Source organism: Psittacula echo (assembly GCF_963264785.1).
Source record: "Psittacula echo genome assembly, chromosome: 6".
NCBI classification, from domain to species: domain Eukaryota; kingdom Metazoa; phylum Chordata; class Aves; order Psittaciformes; family Psittacidae; genus Psittacula; species Psittacula echo.
In genome coordinates this window covers 30,758,173-30,778,667 of record NC_137743.1, presented here as the reverse complement: position 1 = coordinate 30,778,667, position 20,495 = coordinate 30,758,173, and the positions used below count along the sequence as shown (strand labels likewise).

Below are 20,495 nucleotides of genomic sequence, written 5' to 3'. Positions count from 1 at the left end.
TGTCGTGGTTTAAGCAATACAATAATCTTCTCTTTCCTGATCAGCTGAGCGTAAAAGGCAGAATCCAATTTTCAGTGGCAGTAGAACTGATTACAAATTCAAATTTTTATCTCTCTGAGCAGTTTTGCGACATTTGCATTGTAACCTGGTGTTCCGATAAATACTAGAGGTTCATTTGCTGGGATATTCATCCAGAGCAGATGCAAGAAGGCCACAAACACAGGCTTTGTGAAAGAGTGTAGTCTGTGAGTGCCTATCCAGAGAAAATGATTTTGTTATATGTGGCCACCCTTCCCTGCCACCCTTTTCTGCAGGGCCGGCCATGAGGGAAGATCATGAGGGCGAGGTGGGGCAGTCATGAGGGGACAGGAGGGGCAGCTATGATGGGTGAGTGGAGATTGCAAGGGGAGAGCAGGGCTGGCCATGAGAGAAGATCATGAGAGCAGTGGTGGGGCAACTGTGAGGGGAGATCGTGAGGGGACAGGAGGAGTGGCCATGAGGGGCAAGGGGAGATTGTGAGGTGAGAGCAGGGGCAGCCATGGGCTATGAGGGGTGGCCATGGGCTGTGAGAGGTGGCCATGAGGGGTAAGGGTGGCAGCTATATAGTGTGGGACACTATGAGGGGGCAGATGAGGGGTGGCTGTGACTGGAAACTAAGAGTGGCAGCCATGAGGGGATATCAGTTTGCCCTCAGTGATACGGTTTAGTGGTGGTCTCTGCAGTCATGGGGTAACGGTTGGGCTCGATGATCTTACAGGTCTTTTCCAATCTAGTTGATTCTATGATTCTATATATACAGTTGATGCATGTACACCCATCACCATATATTTTTAATGCCCAGGTGTTATACCATAACATCCTGCTGCTTCAGCAAGGGGCATAGTTATTTTATGGCTCTTTGATTATGCAGAGTTTGCATTCATCCTTTCAGGCTGAAATCATTTGTGTCTGAGGACAAGGAGAGAACTTTCCCACCCAAAAGGGAAATGATGTTGCATTGCAGAGCAACCAGCCCAAGTAATAATATAATCTTAGAAAAATGCAATTCCCTTGAGTAAAGGAAGCTCTGTAAACTTCAGCTCCTCCACTCCTCCAAGCTGTTAGTGTAGCTGTTGCCTGTGTTATAGTAACACTGCTGTCAGATCCAGTGTACTGAAGTGCTCAGGAGAGAACAGGGCAAAAAGGGTCTGAGAACCAGTTCCTACCTAAAATGAGGACCTCCAGTAGGATCTGAATACTGTGATGTTTATGTTACACAGACTTTAGGATCCTGGGTCACATAATTTCTTTGCTATTAATTTGATTTTTATCTCAGCTGGGTGCAGGATGAGTGATGATCACCCCTGGTCCTGAAGAGCTTGGAGAACGTGTAGGCAGAGCCAGGGTAAGCAGGGGGATCAACCGGAGGAAGGTATAATGATGTGAGGTTTTCACTCATTGCGATGCTGGGGTCAAAAATCTGGCTGTGTAAAACCAGCGGATAAAGAGGCTCATTTTTAGAGTTGCCAGTGTTTGGGCAAACCCATGCAAGGGAGGGTCACATGGTAAAGTTATTCTGTGAGCAGTATCTTTGGTTTGCTGTCTTCTACTTGCCATGGTGGGTGACATTAGAGTGTGCCACGGTTTATTTTAGGCTCCATGAACGCTGAGTGAGTGCAGGTCCCATGGCCAGGGCATGGACTGAACCACAGGGACCCTTCTTGGTTTGGGTGCAGCAGCTCTCAGGCCAGACACTCACTACAGCCTTAAGTTCTGGTCTTCGTAAAACCTGTAGGAACCTGCTGTCTTGGAGCTCTCTGCCTTCCAGGCTAAATTGTTTCAATATAGGAGGAGAGATTAAGCTGTTTCAGAAGGTTTACCTCTACAGAAACCAGTATAAAATGCAAAAGATACAATATTATCATTTATAAAGTGCCTGAAATGCAACCTCAAACCTATTTCCTATGTAGGAAATATCCTACAAGCTGTCTCTGCTCTCATGCTGCTGCCTGCAGTCCCTCACATGGCTTTGGATGGAGGTATTTCCCGTTGCCTGTCCTCTGCGCAGGCAGGGCTGTTGAGGAGGGTTTTATCTGTTTCTGCATCTGCTGTGCCCTTGACTTGGAGTAATTTAATAAATAGTTTCGCAGTTGGTTACTTCAGCATATCCTGAGCTGCAGTCAGCATCTCAGCTGTGGGCGAGGGAGTGCTGCTGCCAAAAGTCAGCATCTGTGTTGAGAGCCTCCTAAGATTTGGCTGTCTTTCCTTAAAACCCCAACTCCTAGAGTTGTCACTACAGGAGAATCACTTAGAGGGTGAGAAAAAGGGCAGCTGACTACTGAGGTGGTAGATAAATTCCCTTGAAAACATGAACTGCAAATCCAGGAGACGCTCAAGAAGTCCAGGTTGGCTGTATTTAACAATACCACTAGTTCAAAGCTGATCCAGAGGCTTTTGAGTCCAGGCAGAGAGGCTGTTTCACACAGTCCTGCTTGGCAGGGCTCTGCCTGTGTGTCTGCAGGAGAAGTGGAACCATCTTAATCGGCTTTCTTTGCTAGGAAAAAAGAGGGTGTGCGAAGAAGTGCAAGGCAGTGCAGCAGGGGAATTGGGTACAAATCCAATTGTTTCATGTCCAGCTGTCTGAATACCTTGTGCAAACGTGTTGATCTTAGCAGATTGACTCTCCGCTGGGAGAAGCAAGCTCCATCTGCCTTTTCATTCTTTGTAAGGATGTGAAGCTACAAGGACTTTTAAAACGGCTTTTGCAGTGTCCTGACTGTGGTCTGGCCAGTTTAAGCTGTTTGAGGGTGACCTTGCCAGTGTCAACGTGACCAAATGCTGGAGGTCCTTCCCTTTGCCCATCTGTGTGTGTAACCTGTCTTGTGCTCCCAAGTCAGTCCTTGCAAAAAGTCTTCTGGAAATGCCATGACCTTTGTGTTCCTTTCACCATGGCAAGCAGAGAGATGACTGAGGGACCTTTTGCACAATGGATAGATGGCAAAAAGCATCTTGCAACTGAAGTCTGGAAGAAAATACCCTTTTTTAAATCCGGGCTAAGTTAGCTCTGAGATTAAATCAGCTGGGAAAGGAGTGAGGAGGATTTGTAAGTAGTCTGGTAGAAAGTTGTGCAAAGTGTGCCTGAACAGTTAACTGGGCAGGGTTAACTGTTGTCCCAAGGGTGCAGCCCAGGCTGCATCTCCCAGAGGACATTGTAGTGCACACATATGTTCAGGGTATTTTCTCAGCATTTTTCAGCATGCTGTGATGGCAGAGGTTTTAAAGGCCTTTACAGGAATCAGTCTGACCTCTTTTCTCTATAGCCAAGCAGACATCATTGTCATTTCCATTACCAGAACCACCCCCAGATTCCCCTAGGGATCTCCAGACGGTGGAAGAAAGCTTGTACAGGAGTTCTGGGCTAATGGGCAAGCTCGTTTGCGTTACTGGGACCAAAAGAGGGCTCTATTTTTTCTTGAAGAGCACACTAAAAGGCTCTTCTGCATCTGCAGTGACAAGAGGAATTTGGTTTGATAGAGCACAATCGTCCACGTCACTGCTTGTTAGGATGCTGGCGTTAACACCCTTCCTCTTGTGGAAAATCTCTTAAGCCCTGAGGGCCAGCATGAAACGTCACATTCTGTTGAACTTCCCTGAAGTGGGATGAATCACGCTAAGTTGAAGATTTGGCTTCAATATATTATCAGAAGAATACCTTCTGTGATGGCCTAGCAGGGTAGTACTTCTGCCCAGCCAGTATGACAGGATCTGTTCTGAGGGGAGGACAACACTTTTTGGAGTATGCATAAGTTCGGGAGGTGGAGGTTGAAGTTTAGATATTTGGGACGTTTTTCATTTGGCTTTCGTTTTGAGCACTCTATAAAAGCAAAAGGCAGGCCTGGAAGGGATCTCAAGATGTCTCCCAAGGGATTTCAAGATGTCTCCCCTTACAGGATGACCCCAGAAGATGTTTATCTAACACGTTTTAAAAAATTTACTCCAGAGGAGGGTTTCACTGCATCTCTTGAATAGCTGACTTGCTACGTCCATGCCATTCTAGATAAGAAAACACTTTGTTATCTGGGAAACTGTAGTAGCTGGTAGTTAAATCTTCTGCAAATAAAGATACCCCATAAAAGTGGTGGCCAGGTTTGACCCTGCATAACTTGTAAGATCTCACCAACTGACAAGGAAATCTAGCGATCTGGAGAGGCAACACAAAAGGTAACGCTGTGTATTGAGCTAATTTCTACCCCTGTGATGGGAATGAATTTCCAGGAGTGGAAACATCAGCAAACCAACTGCGCATGATTTGCTTTCCTTGTCAATTGGAATCAAGGACCCTGATTGTGGAGCACAATACTGCCCTTGTAACTCTGCCTTTATCTTTGTGCTGGAGCAGGGTATAATTGTATCTGTGTCTAGAGAGACAAGGAGAAGGGTTTCAGTAGCTGGTGCTCACAAAGGCATCTTTAGAAAGCTCCTTACCCATAGTACAAGCTTGGAAGAGCTTAAAGGAAAATACCCCTGAGTAGCTTTAGGCATTTGAACAGTCATTATTGTTTGATTCAGATTCAGTTACAGGACTAACTTATAAATGTTAATTCTTTTTAGGACATTATCGACTCTTTCAGCAAATAGAGAATGGGACTGCAGTATCAGACTTGTGGCCAACCCTGTAGATAAAAACCCTTTCAAAGGATGTTTCTTAGGAGAGAAACTTGATCAGAGAGTGCAAAATAATCATGAAGATGGCCTTTTCTGAGGGACATAGAGCAAATATGAAGTATGAGGAAAGCCAAATGATGACCAGGAGGTTTCTGACCTGGAGAATGAGAGTATCAGCAATTTTGTGGCTTCTGAGAACAGTCCATACTGTGCAGACAGAGGTCTTTATAATCCTGTCCTGCAAATTGCTGGTATGCCTGGAGATTGCATGGTGTTGAGTAAGCCACATCACATGCTAGGTTAAGGCCGAAGTTGATGGTCACTTGATGGCAAGAACGTGCCAAGACAGTTGGTGTGAGATGGCTCTGCGCTGGGTAATATGGGTCAGGGTGTGGGCAGATGGAGCTTGGGTGGAGATTTCTGGCCTCTCGATCTGGTGCGCTGCCTTGCTTATCACACAGTGCCTGTATGTAGCAAGGTAGGCTGTTGTCCTGACCATAGCTCCCTGTGAGTTCTCAGTGACAGCTTGGAGGGTGACAGCCCAATCCTGCCCTTCGCCATCATGCATTTTCACTGCTGGCTGCAGGGCTCGGGTGCAGGATGCCTGCTGCAGAGCAGAGACCTGCATGCAGCCGGAAGAAGGTGTCTTGTTTTCAGCCTCCCCAAAACACATGCAGAAAGGCACTGAAAATGGTAAATCCCTTCCTCCCTGGTTCTCAGAAAGGAAATGTGTGACTGCAGAGGCAGTGGGAGAGCAGTGATGGGGTAGTGGGAGGATGCCTGCTCCAGCTGCCCCAGGGCATGCTGCTCCTCTGCCGTGACAGTGGTGACCAGCCGGTGGGTGCCAGCAGGGAAGGACCTGGCTTGTCCCCTGGAAGAAGGAGGTCCAGCTCCATCCTGAGCTCTGCCACCACCACTTCCGGCAGCAGATCAGTGTGGTGTCATCTAGGAAATGCGATTTAGATCATCATCCTTTCTCAGCGTATGGGGGAAGGGAGGTGGGGGCCCTTATCTTTTCTGGGGCTTAATTTCTCTTTAAGCTGCTTTATTTTTTTTGCCAGTTTGTTTTTCTCTCCATCCCCTCCCAAGTCTCACCATCTCTTGCTGGAAGAGTAGGAGCCACGAGAACATCCATGGTTTCAGCTGCCATGACACCATGCCCTGCATCCCACCTTCAGCTGGGCTGCTGTCAGTTTTCCTCTGGGATGGGCTTGGATTTTGCTAGTCTACAAGGAAGGAAGAATCCAGCAAGCCTTGTATCTGTGTGTCACCAAACTGCATCCATCTCTTGGCAGCCTTGTGATCTTCCTGTATCTGAGAGGGCCGTTCACCCCTCTCATCCCCATTGTATTGTTGAGAAGTTGCACAGTTCACAAGTTGGTCATAATTTCTGGTGCAGCCACTGGTCAGCAAAGCTGTTTGGCAAGTGCTTAGCGTTAAGCACAGAGAATTGTTCCCCAGGGAGCTCTTCTTAAGAGCATTGCTGGAGCTCTGATCAAGATACTTGGACCAAAGCCCACTATGAGGTGATGGGCAGCATCTCTCTGCCCCAAGGGACTCATAGCAATCCCCGGCTGCTCCTGGTGTGGCCTTTCAATGTGGCAGCACCCCTTTTCCTACTCTGTCCTCCATCTTTCCAGTATTTACTTTCTGCTCCTGGCTGTCGGAAGCAGCCCCTGGGCTCAGAGCACTTTGAAGCAGGGACCTGTGGTTTTGTTTCCAGAGTCTGACATGAAAATACAGCCTTGTATTCTTCTGGGTTTCCAAAGGGCCAAAATCTTCAGCTTCTGGAGAGGATGGCTCCTGCCATATGTATGCTTCACATTGCCGGGCACCACTTTTTGGTGCATATTGAGGTTTTATGCAGAAGAATCTGTATTTCAGCCCATAGTTCTCATGGGTTTAAGCGCAATCCCAAATAACCACAAATAACAATCGTTTTTTAGGTGGTGTGTTTTGTTTGTTTTTTTTTTTTTTTTTTTTTGTCTGCAGTATCCATTTAAGTCACATATAAGTCACTGAGCTTATGTTGTAGTAAATAAGCTACACAGAATGACTTTGGTCATACCCGAGGTCAGGCAGAGTGAGCTAATGCTCTCTTCTGGATTTGAAATTAAACTTTTCAGAAAGCAAAATTTCATCCTGCAGCTTCTAAGCTTCTGACACCTTTCATTACAGAGGAGCTGCACAGCTCTCTGCACCTTGTGGGGCTGCTCAGCCCCTTATCACCAAGATACAGCCCTGCTTGGAGACAATTTTCTTATACTATCAGTTTAAATGAACGTGGGCAGCTGCTGGGGGCATGTGATGGCACGAGAAAGTCACACCATGGATTGTGGTGCCCCGGTTACCATGCAAATAGTGATTAATCTCTCCATAGCAGCAGCGAGCTAGCTTCCCTGGAAATATTGTCCCATGTGTGATTTTTACCAATTGCAAACCTTGCAGAAAAATTCCAGGTTTCTGGAATTATTTATGCGAGAACTCTGGAGAAAAGTCCATGTTAGAAATTAAGTCTGATTTGTGCTTACAAAAGCCAGCAGCAGCATCGTCCTGCTCTCTCCAGCCCTATTTCTTTCCACTTAACCAGCACTGCACACACTGCCATGGCTTTTTTCCTTTTTTTTTTTTTCCCTTTCTTTTTTGCAGCCAGGATGTTTTTTCTTGCCTTTTTATTGTTCCAGTGACCTAGCAACTCCACTTTGGTGGAGCCCTGCCAGGAGACTTCCTCCCCGAGCCGTCTGACAGTCTCCAGCAGCACTGCCCTCGGAGGGGAGCAGAAGTTAAAATGACACCAGGCTGGGTCCCCGAACGGTTTTTGCTCTGGCTTTGCAAGTGCCAGCAAGGGTACCATTGGTTTCCCACCAGGCAAAGCTTCCAAGGGACATTAAAAACCTGGGCAAAGGAAGGAGAGGTGCTGCATGATGGTCACATTTTCTGTAACATTTCTGCAGGCCATTACAGAAAAGCCTGGTGCTCGGATTTAGCATTTGGAATCCATGGTGCAGTCAGGGTGGTTGGAGACATTTCAGCGTTGCAGGGTGGTAGGAGAAGGGAAGGAGAGGAGGTCTGACTGCTCAGATTGCTGTACCATTCAGGAGGTTTCTTTTGGCTTATTTTTATTAATATTTACTGGAAACTGTGAGAAAGAAATCCCTTTGGTAAGTGCCTTTGGGCCCATCAGCTGGTGCTGGGGCAGGACTGCCTTCACACCCCCTGGGGCTGCAGGGGCTTTTCCCATATTAACACTGGGAGACAATGCCGGAGGGGACACTTCTGAGGTAGAAAATAAATGAGCGGGCAAGCAAGCAAGTACAGCTAATTTGGGCTTTCTGCTCAGGCAAGGCAACAGGGACACTGATCTTAAGGCCCTGTGCGGCCTCTCTGGGGCTAGAGGCTTGGTCCCCTCTGCACTGGCTGTATAAATGGATGGATTGGGATTTTAGTGAAGCCTTGGTTATGAGGTTTTTTTAGGAGTATCAGTAGTCACGAGACAGCTTATCCTTGTTGTAAGGGGGCTTACGTTTGCATGTGTTTTCCAAAGACTTGACAATACAACAGGAGCTTTTTTAAAAATTCAATTGCCAAAAACTATTTAAAAACAGAAGCTCGTGAGAAGAGGTTTAAGGTGCTGCTCTGAGCCCTGGGCTGGTGGCTTTCAGGCAGCATGGCTCTGTGAGGTCCCAGGGATCTCTGTATTGAACCTGAACTATCCAAGAAAGATTAGTAAGGGTTTCATAGGCTTGACCGGGTGATCTGAAAGCCTGCACCTCTCCAGGGAAATGTTTAAGACACGAAAATTGAGAAGCTGGAAACCACTGGTTAAGTAGGACAATATCCTGTCCCTGCACTGTGCAGGTTTTATCCCTAGTTGCAGGTGGGCTGTATGCATGCATCCCATGCTTTTGGAAACAACCACAGGTTTCTGTGTACTCTATTTTGGAGTACTTGTTTTTCTGCTTAAGGGTAATGCTCTTAAGAACAATAATTGGATCCTTTCTATTTTCTTATGGCATCTCTGAGCATCAGGCTCTGGGATCATGAAAAAAAGAGTAGGAAGCAAAAATGGCCTTTAACATCATCTATGGTTTTACAGATCCCAGAGGCAAGGTGGTGCTGAAGTGAAGTGTGTTTTTTGTCTTGTAAGGCAGCACTGCAAGTGAAGTGCCATGGCCTGGCACAAGTGGGGCTGAGGCATGTTCCTGTGTGGGGACGTGGCAATGTCCCCAGTGCCATGTGCATCCATTATCCGTAATGGCCAGGCAGACATTAACCTCGACCTTGGCACTCAGAGCTTGCAGGGTCTGCTGCTGGCAATAAGCCCTCATTATCTTTCTTGAGCTGGCATATTAAAGCTCCAGTCACCTTTGGTGGCTGTATAAACTCTTTGTATTATGGTTAAAATGATTTAAAGTCCTGCTCTGTGTGGGACTCAGTGGGGAGAGGACAAGGAGCACGAGGATCAGAGCAAGGTACTGCTGGGGAATGTGTCTATAGGGTACCCCATGCAAACTGAGCCCCACAGCAGGGCAGAAGGCAATGGCAGGGCTCTTGTACCTCTTCCCCATCCACCCTCTCTTGTCCCCTTTCTTTGTCCAGCCTGAATAATCCCTTTTATTAATAAAAAAAGAATTAGCAGAAAAGGGTTGACCACATGTGGTTAAAAACCTCTTGCATTCTTCCCGTGCTTAGTGCACATGAGGGACCTTCCCCAAGCAATATTATCAGTGTGTTTATGCTCAACAGACCCGTCTCAAGTACGAAACGGTTTCTCAAGCTCCATTTCAGCCCCCCCCGTATCCCCTCCCTCCTCGAACTGCTTCTTTCAGGGCAAGAACAAGGAAGGAAACTGAAAATCCCAGAGAGCCCTGGACGGTCCAGATTTAGGGCTGTAGCTTTTGTTCGCACAAACTCACTTGGCTCCTAACTGGTCTCCACCCATGATCCCGACATCCGCAGCAGCCGTTCAAAACACGGCGCAGAGCCCGGCCCTGGCCCTGGTGGGGATCGGCAGCCACCTGTGCCACCCGCTGTGGGGCCGGCAGCCCTGGCTTTGCTTCCCGCTTCTTCTCCCTCACAGCATGCCTTTCTTCCTAACCCTTCCCTGCAGCCCGCAAGGAGTTTTCAAAGTTGAGATGAGATTTTTCCCTCCGTGAGCCTTGGATGATGTTAAGATTATGCAACGTTAACAGATGTGGGCTTTATAATTATAGCTGCCTGTCCTCGGGAGGAGCCTGCTTTAGCTTCACTCATGCTCTGCTCAGCATGGGATGCTCCCAGTATGGCTGTAGCCCTGGCAAAGCAGCCGCTGCATGGACAGCCGTACGAGGAATGGTCTCCAGGGAATGGCTACCCTCCTCAGGAGGGACTGCTCTGAGGTGAAGGGCTGCTCTGAGCAGTCAAGCAACCACTCTTGGTGTTTCTGGTGTGCAAACACAGATGAAATTCGTGTTCCTCAGTCAGGAGAGTATTTTTCTGCCCTTTGAGGAGAAACATACCTTCTGCAGGAAAGCACTGGTGCTGGGATAGCTCATGGGGAGCCCTGGCTGGCTGCACTACTCCTGCCAAATGTATCTGCAGGGATCCTGCTCCCCTGGCATCAGCAGGATACATTCCTTCTCACTCCCTGTCCTGAAATGTCCATGAGCGACCACAGCTGCTGCTGAAAACTAGCAGTATTGTGTTGTGGTGTTGTGCTGTCCCATGGTTGAGCCTTGAGCATCACCATGGCATCGCCCCAGCGGCAGCCACCTCCTGGCCAAGGCAATGCCTGTGTTGCACCCAGGGATGGAGGCAGAAAATGGCTGGTCCAAAAGGGATTTTTCAGGGGTCTTACAAGGTAGACATCCAGCTGGGCTGCCAGGAGCAAGCCCAATGCCTCGAGAAATCAGCTGGAACTTGATCTGTTTGTCCTGGCTGCATTATAACTCAGCTCCCAGCAAGCCGCGGGCTTGTTATGCTTGCGAGGGAAAAAGTAACTCCAAGCCTCGACCCGTCTGGTGAGCATCACTGCTAGTTTTAACTGGGAAGAAAAACACTGGTTCAGTGGGTGGCAGAAGAGTTTTGTGTTGGAAGTCAAATATTGCTCGATGGCTGCAGCTGCGTGGAGTTAAACCGTGGAAAGCAGTTGCCAGCTTAGGATGTGACAAAATCGTTAGCGACAAATCGGTACCTGAGCTAAGGGGCCGCTCTCCTTTAAACCTTTAATGCATCAGGGGAGGCCAGATGGTCCCACATGTATTTTTTTGGAAGATGTTTGCATCTGGCCCATCCACTCCAACAGAGGGTTTTCTTTGAAGGCTTATTTCTGTAGGCAAGTCAGAGGAGATTGCAGTTGTCTTGCATTTCTGGCAGGCTTGATGGTGGTGTGATGAGCTGAGATTTCATGTCTATTTGGTTGAACAGCCTGTTTGTTTTCAGGTTTCCTTACTACATGCTGTGGGTTTGATTGTTGAGCACAGACCCAGCTCTGTGCTCACCGAAAAGAGGACTTGAGCCTGTGCTAACACAAGGTTTTCCTCCCTGCCCTAGGACCTGGCATACCTTGCACAGCAGAGTTAAAAATGCCAGATGACTCTAACAAGCCTGTGTAAATAATAACTTCTTATTCAGCCCATCCACGTTCTGGCTGCACTCAAAGCCAGGTTTGCTGGCGCCCATGATAAGGGGAAAGGTTTTCCTTTTGGTTTATTCCCAGCAGCTCTGCAGAGCCAAAAGAGGATAGAGAAAACTTTGAGGTGGATTTGCAGGGTGAACAACCACCAGATAAGCAACCAGTGGCATTTTGCTGTTGAACTGGTTCCATTCAATCAAGGTTCATAGCTTGCTGGCATTTCTAGGGTTATTTTTAAGAAGTGGCAATTAAACGCCTTGCTGTGGTGCCCCACCATATATTTTAGTGTGCCTTGCTGGAGCCCTTGTTGACAAATAACTTGGCAACATGAGAAAGCAAATTTCCCTCTGTCTATACTCATCCCCTAAGGATTTCTTTGAGCATCTGCTGCTTTGCCTTCTTTCTTCTGGCTGCTGAGGCACAGTAAACCATGGGTTGCACAGCTGAAAGCTTTTAGTGAAAGAGGAAAGGAGAGAAATTCAGTGCACCACCCTCCAGCACACCCAAATTTTTTTGGGCTGCTATAAATGGACTTGTGGGCTATGATTACAGGCTGGATATTGGCTTGCGAATGAGTGTGGCAAGTGTCCCCTGCAACTTCACATCCCCTCATCCAAATGGTGACAAGCAGCTTGTTAGATGGGACAGGAGGTGGCGCACAGCAGGCTTCAGACGGCAGCGGCTGCTTGGTGTGCTTGACGAGGTTGGCATCGCAGCCGTGGCTAGGACTGTCAGTAAAAGGACTCAAGGGGCCCTCCTCCACTGAAGCTCTTGTGTCCTTGGGCCTCCTGGTGCTCAGAGTCCCAGGATGAAGTGCGGTCTGTCCTATCTATATGTATCTTTTTTCTTGCTGAGTTCTCTCTGAAGCTATTTCATATGAATAGAGAAGACCACACCCGAAACTGCCACCTCTGGCATGGCAGGTACAGCAACCCCAAAAGGAGACATGCAAGGCAAGGAGGAGTAGGTGTCCCATGGGTGTTTCTCTGAGGCACAGCTTTCTTACAGAAAATACTTGGAGGCCAAAGACAGGCATGCAAGGCTTAACCTTCAACATTGGAGTTTTGGTCAGTCTGAGTGGTGCCTTTAGCTGCTGCTTGTGTACCGTCTGCAGCTCTGTTTAGAGTTGCTATGTGTGTGACAGGCTCCACATAGCCTGTTGGAAGTCCGAGTTGCAAAGTGGGGTGAGTTCCCCTCCCAAAATGTATGACTTTTCTCAGTTTTCCTGGGAGGCTTCAGACTTTTTTGTTTCCCTAGCCAGGCTCCCATTCTGCCTACTCAACAAGTGGAGCGGGCATAGGGCTATTCCAGCCTGGAGGTTGTGTTTTGGTTATATGAAAGGGGGGTAAAACTGGGATTTTGCTGTTTCAGATGATTCCACTGTGATCTGGACTTGCTTTGACTTGCTGTGGGCTTTGAAGAGCATCTGAGTCTTCAGTGCCAGCCAAGCCTTGGGGCTGTAATGGTGGGCAGGGATGCTTGTTCCTTGTTTTCATGACTGATGTGCAGGGAAATCCTTGTGAAGCCCTGTCTGGTACTGTGGGCTGGAAACCCCAACTCCCCCAGCAAATCTCACTGGAACCACTCAGAGCAGCTGTCACTAGATGCTCTGCTCCAGGCAGACCCAAGGCTAAAGCCACAGCTACCTCACTGAGTCCCACTGCTGCTGCCAGTGGTCAGCATTAATAAGCAAGCCAAGAAGCTGGCTACTGAGTAATGTCTTCAGTCCTTGCTTCGGGCTCTATTTGGGAACATGTTTCTATTCTAGAGATGCACACAGCCATCTGTGCACTTTTGGGGATCCCATAAAGCATGTAATGCCTGTTGACATCTGTGGGAGAAGTAATTTTTGAGTCCATGAGATACAGCAGATGGTAGAAATGCAGAAGAAACTTGTGCAAAGAGGGGATGAGATTGCTGTTGTTAGTCATCTGCATGGGGGGGATGAAGCGGAGGGAGAGGAATAGCTAAACTAAAGGGTAATGATGTCTTGGCAACCAACATTTATTCCGTAAGTGTGTTTATTCATTTTCTGATGAAATGAGAAAATTATTCTGGATGATGGGAGAGGTGGGAGCTTGGAGCAGCCTTGTAGCAGGAGCAAGAGAGGAGACCCAAACACTTTTAGGATGGAACAGGGGCTCTGGCCATGTTTGCTCACAGAAAATGGACCTGCAGATGCACAAAAATCTTCTCTATCTTGTTTCTGATGTTCTAAAATGTCTTATCTTAATGTCTTAATGTCAAATATGCCAAAATGTCCATCCTGTTGGGGTGTTTCAGCACCTGGATGGCCAGTGTAATCCACGTCATACATTGATCCCTTCTGTCCTGGTGCCTGGTGGTGGCTGGATGGGTTATGCCAGCTGTCCTGTTTGCCCTGCAGTTCTTTGCCAGCTTCATGCTACTTCTCTGGCGGTCGTGGGATTTAAGGTCAGGCATCCCACAAGCTCTGGCTGAAAAGAGAGCGAAAGAGCTGTGGGGCCCTCCCCACTCCCGTTATGCCCTTGGGATGGGGCACATGGGCTGTGCTGGGCTCCAGCCAGCCATTAGCTTTGGAGACATACACACTCCTCCCATGGACCCCAGCTGGGCAACCAAGTGCTGTGCAGCCACTCACTCCTTCCGTTCACCCCAAGTGGGATGGGGAGGAGAACTGGGAAAAAAAAGGTAAAGCCTGTAGGCTGAGATAAGAACCGTTTAATATGTGAAATAAAGTAAAATATAATAGCAATAAATAACAATAGTAATGAAAAAGAGCAAGCGTGAGACGGGAATAAACCCTAAGAAAATTAATTAAAAAAGCAAGTGATGTCCGAATTGTTCATCACCCATTGACCGATATCCAGCCCAATCTGAGCATTGATCGGTTCCTTCTGGGTTACTCTCAACAGTTTATATACTGGACATGACATGCTGTGGTATGGAATACCCCTTTGGCTAGTTCTGGGTCAGGTGTTCTATCTCTGCTTCCTCCCAGCTTCTTGTGCCCCTCCTCACTGGCAAAGCATGAAAGACTGAAAAGTCCTTGACCAGGGTAAATGTTACTCAGCAACAACTAAAACATCGGTATGTTATCAGTGTTGTCCTCCGACTAAAGCCAAAACACAGCACTGCACCAGCTATTAGGAAGAAAATTAACTCTGTCCCAGCTGAAACCCGGACAACTCTACACTGTACCTATCTCCATAAAATATTTGTTTAAGACCTTCTTTTTGCTCCTTTAAAGATTTATTTCTCCTAACACACAAAACACAGGAGGATGTGAATTGAATTAATCTTGTGCACAAAGGTGGGTTTCAGCATTTGTCGCCACGGAACAATCAAATTTCCACTGGTGTGAATCCAAAATAGATTTCATGTCTGTGTTTTGATTATGCAGAATTTTCTGTAGTGTAAATGAGATCAGGGCTTGGCCATAGTGTTACTGCAGCTAGCTGTGCCTGCACATCCAGCACTGGTGGTGGGATTTTGATTTTTTTCTTGTTTTTCCTTTCAGTCATTGACAGTAGCCATCAGGCAAGCAGAAGCTCGTACACAGAGATAAGGACTTCTGGTGCCCTCATGGACAATTTGGAGCTGATGACGGTGCTGGCTGGAAGCAGGGAGCATGCATCACTGCCTGCCAGGCATGGTGTGGTGCCAGCAGTGAATGGGGACATGGGGCACATTGGGCCCCATACCAGCAGTGGGGATATCACCCCACTGGGAGCAGGACGCCTAGACAGCCCCTCTGCTGGGACAGCAACCCACCTACCTGCCTACAGCCATCATCGTGGTAAGTTTTATTGGTGCCAGGGTTCCTGTTTGCCATGCTCAGCCCATGGTCTGAGCATAGCCAGTGGGTTAGGAAATATTCCCATCCCCACTGCTAGGAATTCAGATTTCTGAAAGAAATCCAAAACCTGATTTTTTTTGAATGTTACAATGAAAGTGGTTCTTGGGAGATGCTGCTGTCATTATTCAACACCCAGCAGCACCCTCGAAAGTCCTGCCCATCCACGGAGCTCGAAGGCTGCACGCAGAGTGAAGACACCCAGCATCCCCATGCCTCTTCCCAGGAGGAGCTGAACCCCACCGTGAACCCAACCTAGCTTATCAGTGCCTAGGTTAAAAATATCTGACCAGCTGCATCATGATTTGTAGCTGAGGTCCTCATGTGCAAATCCTGCAAGTGAATACTTACCTTTGGACTTGTTCATAATCTTCACCACATTGGTGGGACTGTGGTCATGAATAAACCAATGTACTCTTTTAAGCATGCACTAAATCAAAACCTTTTCCCCACACCAGGATGACAAGGCTGTGCTAATTGCCCTGTTCCCACTTCATTTTTTTTCTCAATGTCACTGGATGAAATGTGTCTTGCTGAGATATGAGCACAGAGGTTTTATTTAATTTCATAATTCCTTTTTTTTTCCTGCTCAGGTACAAAAGTGTGGAGGTGCCCAGGGTGCCAGCTGCTGGCTGTCCTGCCATAAACACCTTATTGCCTTCTGCATATTTAATCTTTTGGGTTTTTTTGTTTATTTGTTTGGTTTTGGTTTTGTTTGTTTGTTTAAATCTAGGTTTCTTTTGCCACCCACAAATGAAGACAAATTTTGAAATACTGGTATTTGTTTGTGACAGAAACCCTCTGTTCCTAGCAGTCCCTACTGCAGTGTGCTCAGTGTTAAACAGAGGAAACACAGGGGATGCAGCTGTGACTCTATCTATTGCATACGGTAGGGGTGGGTATCACTGTGAGTGATGTTGCTGCCACTCCAGCAGAGATAAAACAACTTTTCCAGGGGAAATCATGGAATGGTTTGGGTTGGAAGGGACCTTAAAGCTCATGCAGTCCCAACCCCATTTCCACTAGACCAGGTTGCTCACAGCCCCATCCAGCCTGGCCTTGAACACTTCCAGTGATGGGGCAGCCACAGCTTCTCTGGACAACCTCTTCCAGTGCCTTATCACCTTCACAGTAAAGAACATGACACTCTCTGCATTGCTTTCCAGCTGCTGGAAGCCATCATCATGCTGTGGGCAGCTGGGAGAGAGACAGGAGGGCTCTGGGTTCTGCCAGCACCCCAGCAGCTCCTGAGAGTACAGTTTTGGCAGACATCAGCACTGATTTGGCTGAGAGGATGCTAGGTGAGCACCATGGGGCCTGGCATGTGGCGGGGTTTGACAACACGATGACAGCGATGCTGCCTTCATCTGCAGAGACTCATCGCTCAGGTGAGCCATCCCAGTTCAGCCTGGGAACAAGGTGGATGTTTTTCCGTGGAGAAACTGGGCATCAGTTAAGCCTGGCTCCCCTCGCACTGCTAGAGCGCATTGTGCACTGGGTCCGGCCCTCCATCCTCACCATGTGCTCAGGGCAGTTTTCTGGCTTGCTTCAAGCATGAGAGTGGAGAGAAGGATCCATGTGGCTTCTCTTAGTCTTGAAAACTACGAATTACTTGGTGCAGCTCCCAAACATAAAGTTGCTGTAGGAGAGTACAGGCAAGGGGACCCCTGACTGTAGGGGGTAGGCAGAGAATGCTGGGTGGGCAGTTCAGCCTGTCTCTATGCACTCATTTGCTTTACCCCATTGTCTTGCAGGCGCCAGTGACCCCTCACAACTGCTGAGCAGGTGGATGGGCAAGGAGCCATCTGGTAGCCCTTCTGTAGGCAATGCAGCCACTTCACCAAGCCCCTCGGGGAGCAGTGGGGGAACACTGCAGCCTGTCCCAAGCACTCCCTTCCCTGGCTCTCCAGGACAACCCCAGTCCTCCCCACAAGCTTCCAGTAGCCAGACTGTTGCAAACAATGTCATGCTACACCCTAGGAATGTCATGGGCAACTCCACAAGCCCCTTACTCACAGCATCGCCTGCCACAGGCAGCACTTTCAGAGGTGAGCTTTGCTGGCCCACAGACTTGGTTTATACCTTTAAAAAGCCTTTATATAGCTTTTACTTCCTTGAAACAGAGAAGATGCTGTGTTTTGCATATATTCTGTTTGTTATTATTTGGATGGTTAGCTGAAATTTCCTGCTGAAAGCAGGAAAAAACAACAGAAAACATAACTTGGTCCAACACTTCCATTAAACATAAAAAAGGCCTTTGGACCTTATTGTTGTGTTTTCTGCAGGGTGGGCATCTGCAACTGTGAAATATCTCAGCTGGTTCAGTGCCAGCTGCAGAGCAAAAATGAGGTCCCAGGCCCACCTGAGCTGTGTGTTTCACCTGAGTGCTGCATGAAGTTGGTAACCCATACTCATGGCCATGCCGCGGGAATTTTCTCTTGGCTAGACAGGAAGAGATGCCTGTGTTTTAACAACCCATACAGGACAGCAAACATGAGATCCCTGGTCTTATGGCTTCCCCTCGCTTGCTTTGCAAGCAACTAGTTCCTGGAGCTCTCAAAATTGGAGGCTTTACCTCACTCCACATGAACTTATTGAAAATCTGAAGTGTTGCCAACTCCTTATTCCATGTGTGGGGCTTGCCAGGAGCAAACACATCTCCAGCATTCTCAGCCTGACATGTCTTCTCCTTCTGTCACAGCTGCTGGGAGCAGCATCAGGGCTGCAGAAAATCTGACGTCCAGTATCCAAAGGGTAGCACCTGGCTCAGCAGCTCAACCCTTGGCCTCGGCGACCTCTTTGCTGGCCCTGGCACAGGAACGTTTCCCCAGGCCCTCCACAGAGCATGGGTTTGCCCCTTCTCATCCAGCTTTGGAAAGCACTGCTGTGGGTGAGCTTGGTTAGTCTATGGTTTGTTGTTTTACCCTATTTTGTGCTTCCTTAAACATTTTTCCCTGTGTCCTGTTAAGCCCTCGATGTGAATTGAGCTGCAGGCTCATACGGGAATGTGGCCATGCTCAGGTTTCCCCTCTTTGCTGATTGATGCTGTGTTCAAGCTACAAAAAGATATTAAGAGGGCCTGGACTGATTTCCACCAAGTGGGATTTAAAGGCAAGTCCCTGCAGTCCTTATCCCATGGGGTTTTCCACTGTCTGAGCTACGCCACCTCTCATGAAACTGTGCTGTCCTGGCAGTGAGCCCTGGGTTTTGTGCAAGGTCTTCATGCAGTGAGGAGATTCATGCCTTTCCAAAACAGTACTTTGTCCAGATTGAAAACTTCCTATGTTTTAATATCCATACGTGCACTCTAAGCATCTGGGAAGATAGTGCATCCATCTGTTTATAATTTCATATGTATGATATGAATCTTTTTTCTATTATTGTACTGTAGCCATTGGAAGCAGCTACCAGCCATCCAATATGTCAGCCATGGAGAGGAGAATTTCAGACTTCCTCACCACCAGCACCTCCATTTCCACAACAGACACCAAGGGTGGAGGAAGGATGTTAAGGTCTCTGCCAGCTAGCACCAGGCTGGCTGATGCAGCAGAGATTTCCACCTCTGGTACTGAAATCACCAGCTCTTCAGCCCAGAGCCAGTCCCCTGGGATGTCTCTGGGAGGCCAGGGTGGTGGTGGCAGAGGGGCCACAGACTTGTCACTCATGGGCTCACCATCTGCTTTAGAAAGTACTTCTCCAGGTGAGTTTTGATAGCTACCCATATAACTCAGAACATTATTTAAAGATCCTCTATAAACAAAATACATCCTTTTTATTTTAAAGAAAGGAGGAATAATATTGTATTTGGCACATTCTGTACATTTAAAAACACTTCACAGAAATGAAAGTATGGATAAATATTATTCTTGTTGGAAGAAAAGGATAGATTTTCCTTGAAAACTTTCAGTTGAATTTTGCAAGCAATAATTTCAGCAGTTCCTATATAGAGACAATTTTTTCCCTGTCTTAATGATTTCCCAGTATGAAATATTTCCATACAGAATATTCACACATACATTATCTGCATCTACTGTCTACATCATAGCAGGATGAAACCTACCCAGCTATTTTCATTTATGTGCTTGCAGTTTTATAGTTCTTTTCTCCTATTTTTTAGCCTTTAGCAACAATTACGAGCCTAAGAGCATCCCAGCTGCGGAAGAGGCGATGCTGCACTCAGACACCCATGGTGCTGACATGCCCAGCATGGCAGCAGGCGCACCGGGGTACCCCACAATTGGCCACACAGCTGGCATGACAGAGGGATCTGCCAATACCACCAACCCCACCAGCTCTTCAGGGGAGACATTCTCCTCCTCAGGGTCCAGGACACATCATCCTAGCGGCTCACAGGAAGCCTCTGATCTCCCAACACCTTCCAGAAAGCCTTTGCTCACAAGCTCCCTCTCTGCCTCTGACAGTACTTTCAGAGGTAAATTTGTTAGTCTGAAAGCTGGCTGCTTTGGGGCTGGACAAGATTGCATATACCTATGTTGTTTTCTCTTACATATGACCATCAGTTGTTATTGGATACATGGATATTTTTATTACTGGCTGCATTGGGCTGACAGCGGGGCTGGTGGGAAGGGTGGGAGTGCATCTCAGCTTTTGGGTGAAAAAGTGAAAAACATCAATGTCCTCATTGCTAATGCAACTCTTGTGCTGGGAAAAGCAGTCATCAGTCAGAAATATGTGCATGCACATTCTCCCTGCCAAGAGACACTTTTGCTGGGGATTTGCAGCCATCATCTGGGACTGCATCTGCCATGCTGCAGAGAGGCAGCATTCTGAGAGTCCCCATAGCCACAGCAGTGCTGACTTGCCCCATGCCCTTGGAGTAGTTCCAGATGAACTCTGCCCCACCTATTGCTATTAATTCATAATTCAGCCCATCACTCTGTGAGTTGTAGTGCAACTCCTGCTCCTGGTGAGCTGGTGAAATACCAGCATCCCAAGCACTGCAAGTATGGGAGAGCCCTGGGCAGCATGCCTGCTAAACATGGGGTAAATCAGGCTGCATTGAACACAAGGCTGGGTCATGGGGGTGTTTCTGAGTATCTTGTGGGTGAGGCTGTGTCCTGCCTGTACGGACCTGAGTGTCCAGTGCTGTGGGGCTCTCGGCCCCACAGCTGTGCTGTCAGCCAACTACTGAGATGGCAGCTTGGCTCTCTGGACTGTCACTAGAAAACCTAAGTCAGGACTGTTTTAGCTCATCCTTTAGATTTAGCTTGAAGTTTTAAACAGGCTCAATGGCAGTTTAAATGTATAAACTGGATATTGTGCACAGCCTGCACTTCAAAAACATGGTTTCAAGTTGAGATTTTCATGCCTTTTTTTTTAAGCCACATATGCTTGGATGTAAAGGGTTCAACTCTTCCCAGAGCTGCGCCTTTTCCAGCTTGA

At 47.7% G+C, this 20,495-nt stretch overlaps 1 protein-coding gene across 1 annotated transcript in view; it reads left to right on the top strand.

Moving 5' to 3' along the window:
• HEG1 (heart development protein with EGF like domains 1) overlaps positions 1–20,495 on the top strand; it is a gene marked incomplete at its 5' end in the record, with an annotated part of 54,934 nt that overhangs the window by 4,880 nt on the left and 29,559 nt on the right. The window contains 6 exons of the mRNA XM_080621981.1: positions 14,757–15,035; positions 16,259–16,480; positions 16,847–17,140; positions 17,794–17,982; positions 18,484–18,792; positions 19,210–19,524. Of these exons, the coding sequence (XP_080478107.1) occupies positions 14,757–15,035; positions 16,259–16,480; positions 16,847–17,140; positions 17,794–17,982; positions 18,484–18,792; positions 19,210–19,524 (1,608 nt within the window). The remainder of the gene's footprint in view (positions 1–14,756; positions 15,036–16,258; positions 16,481–16,846; positions 17,141–17,793; positions 17,983–18,483; positions 18,793–19,209; positions 19,525–20,495) is intronic.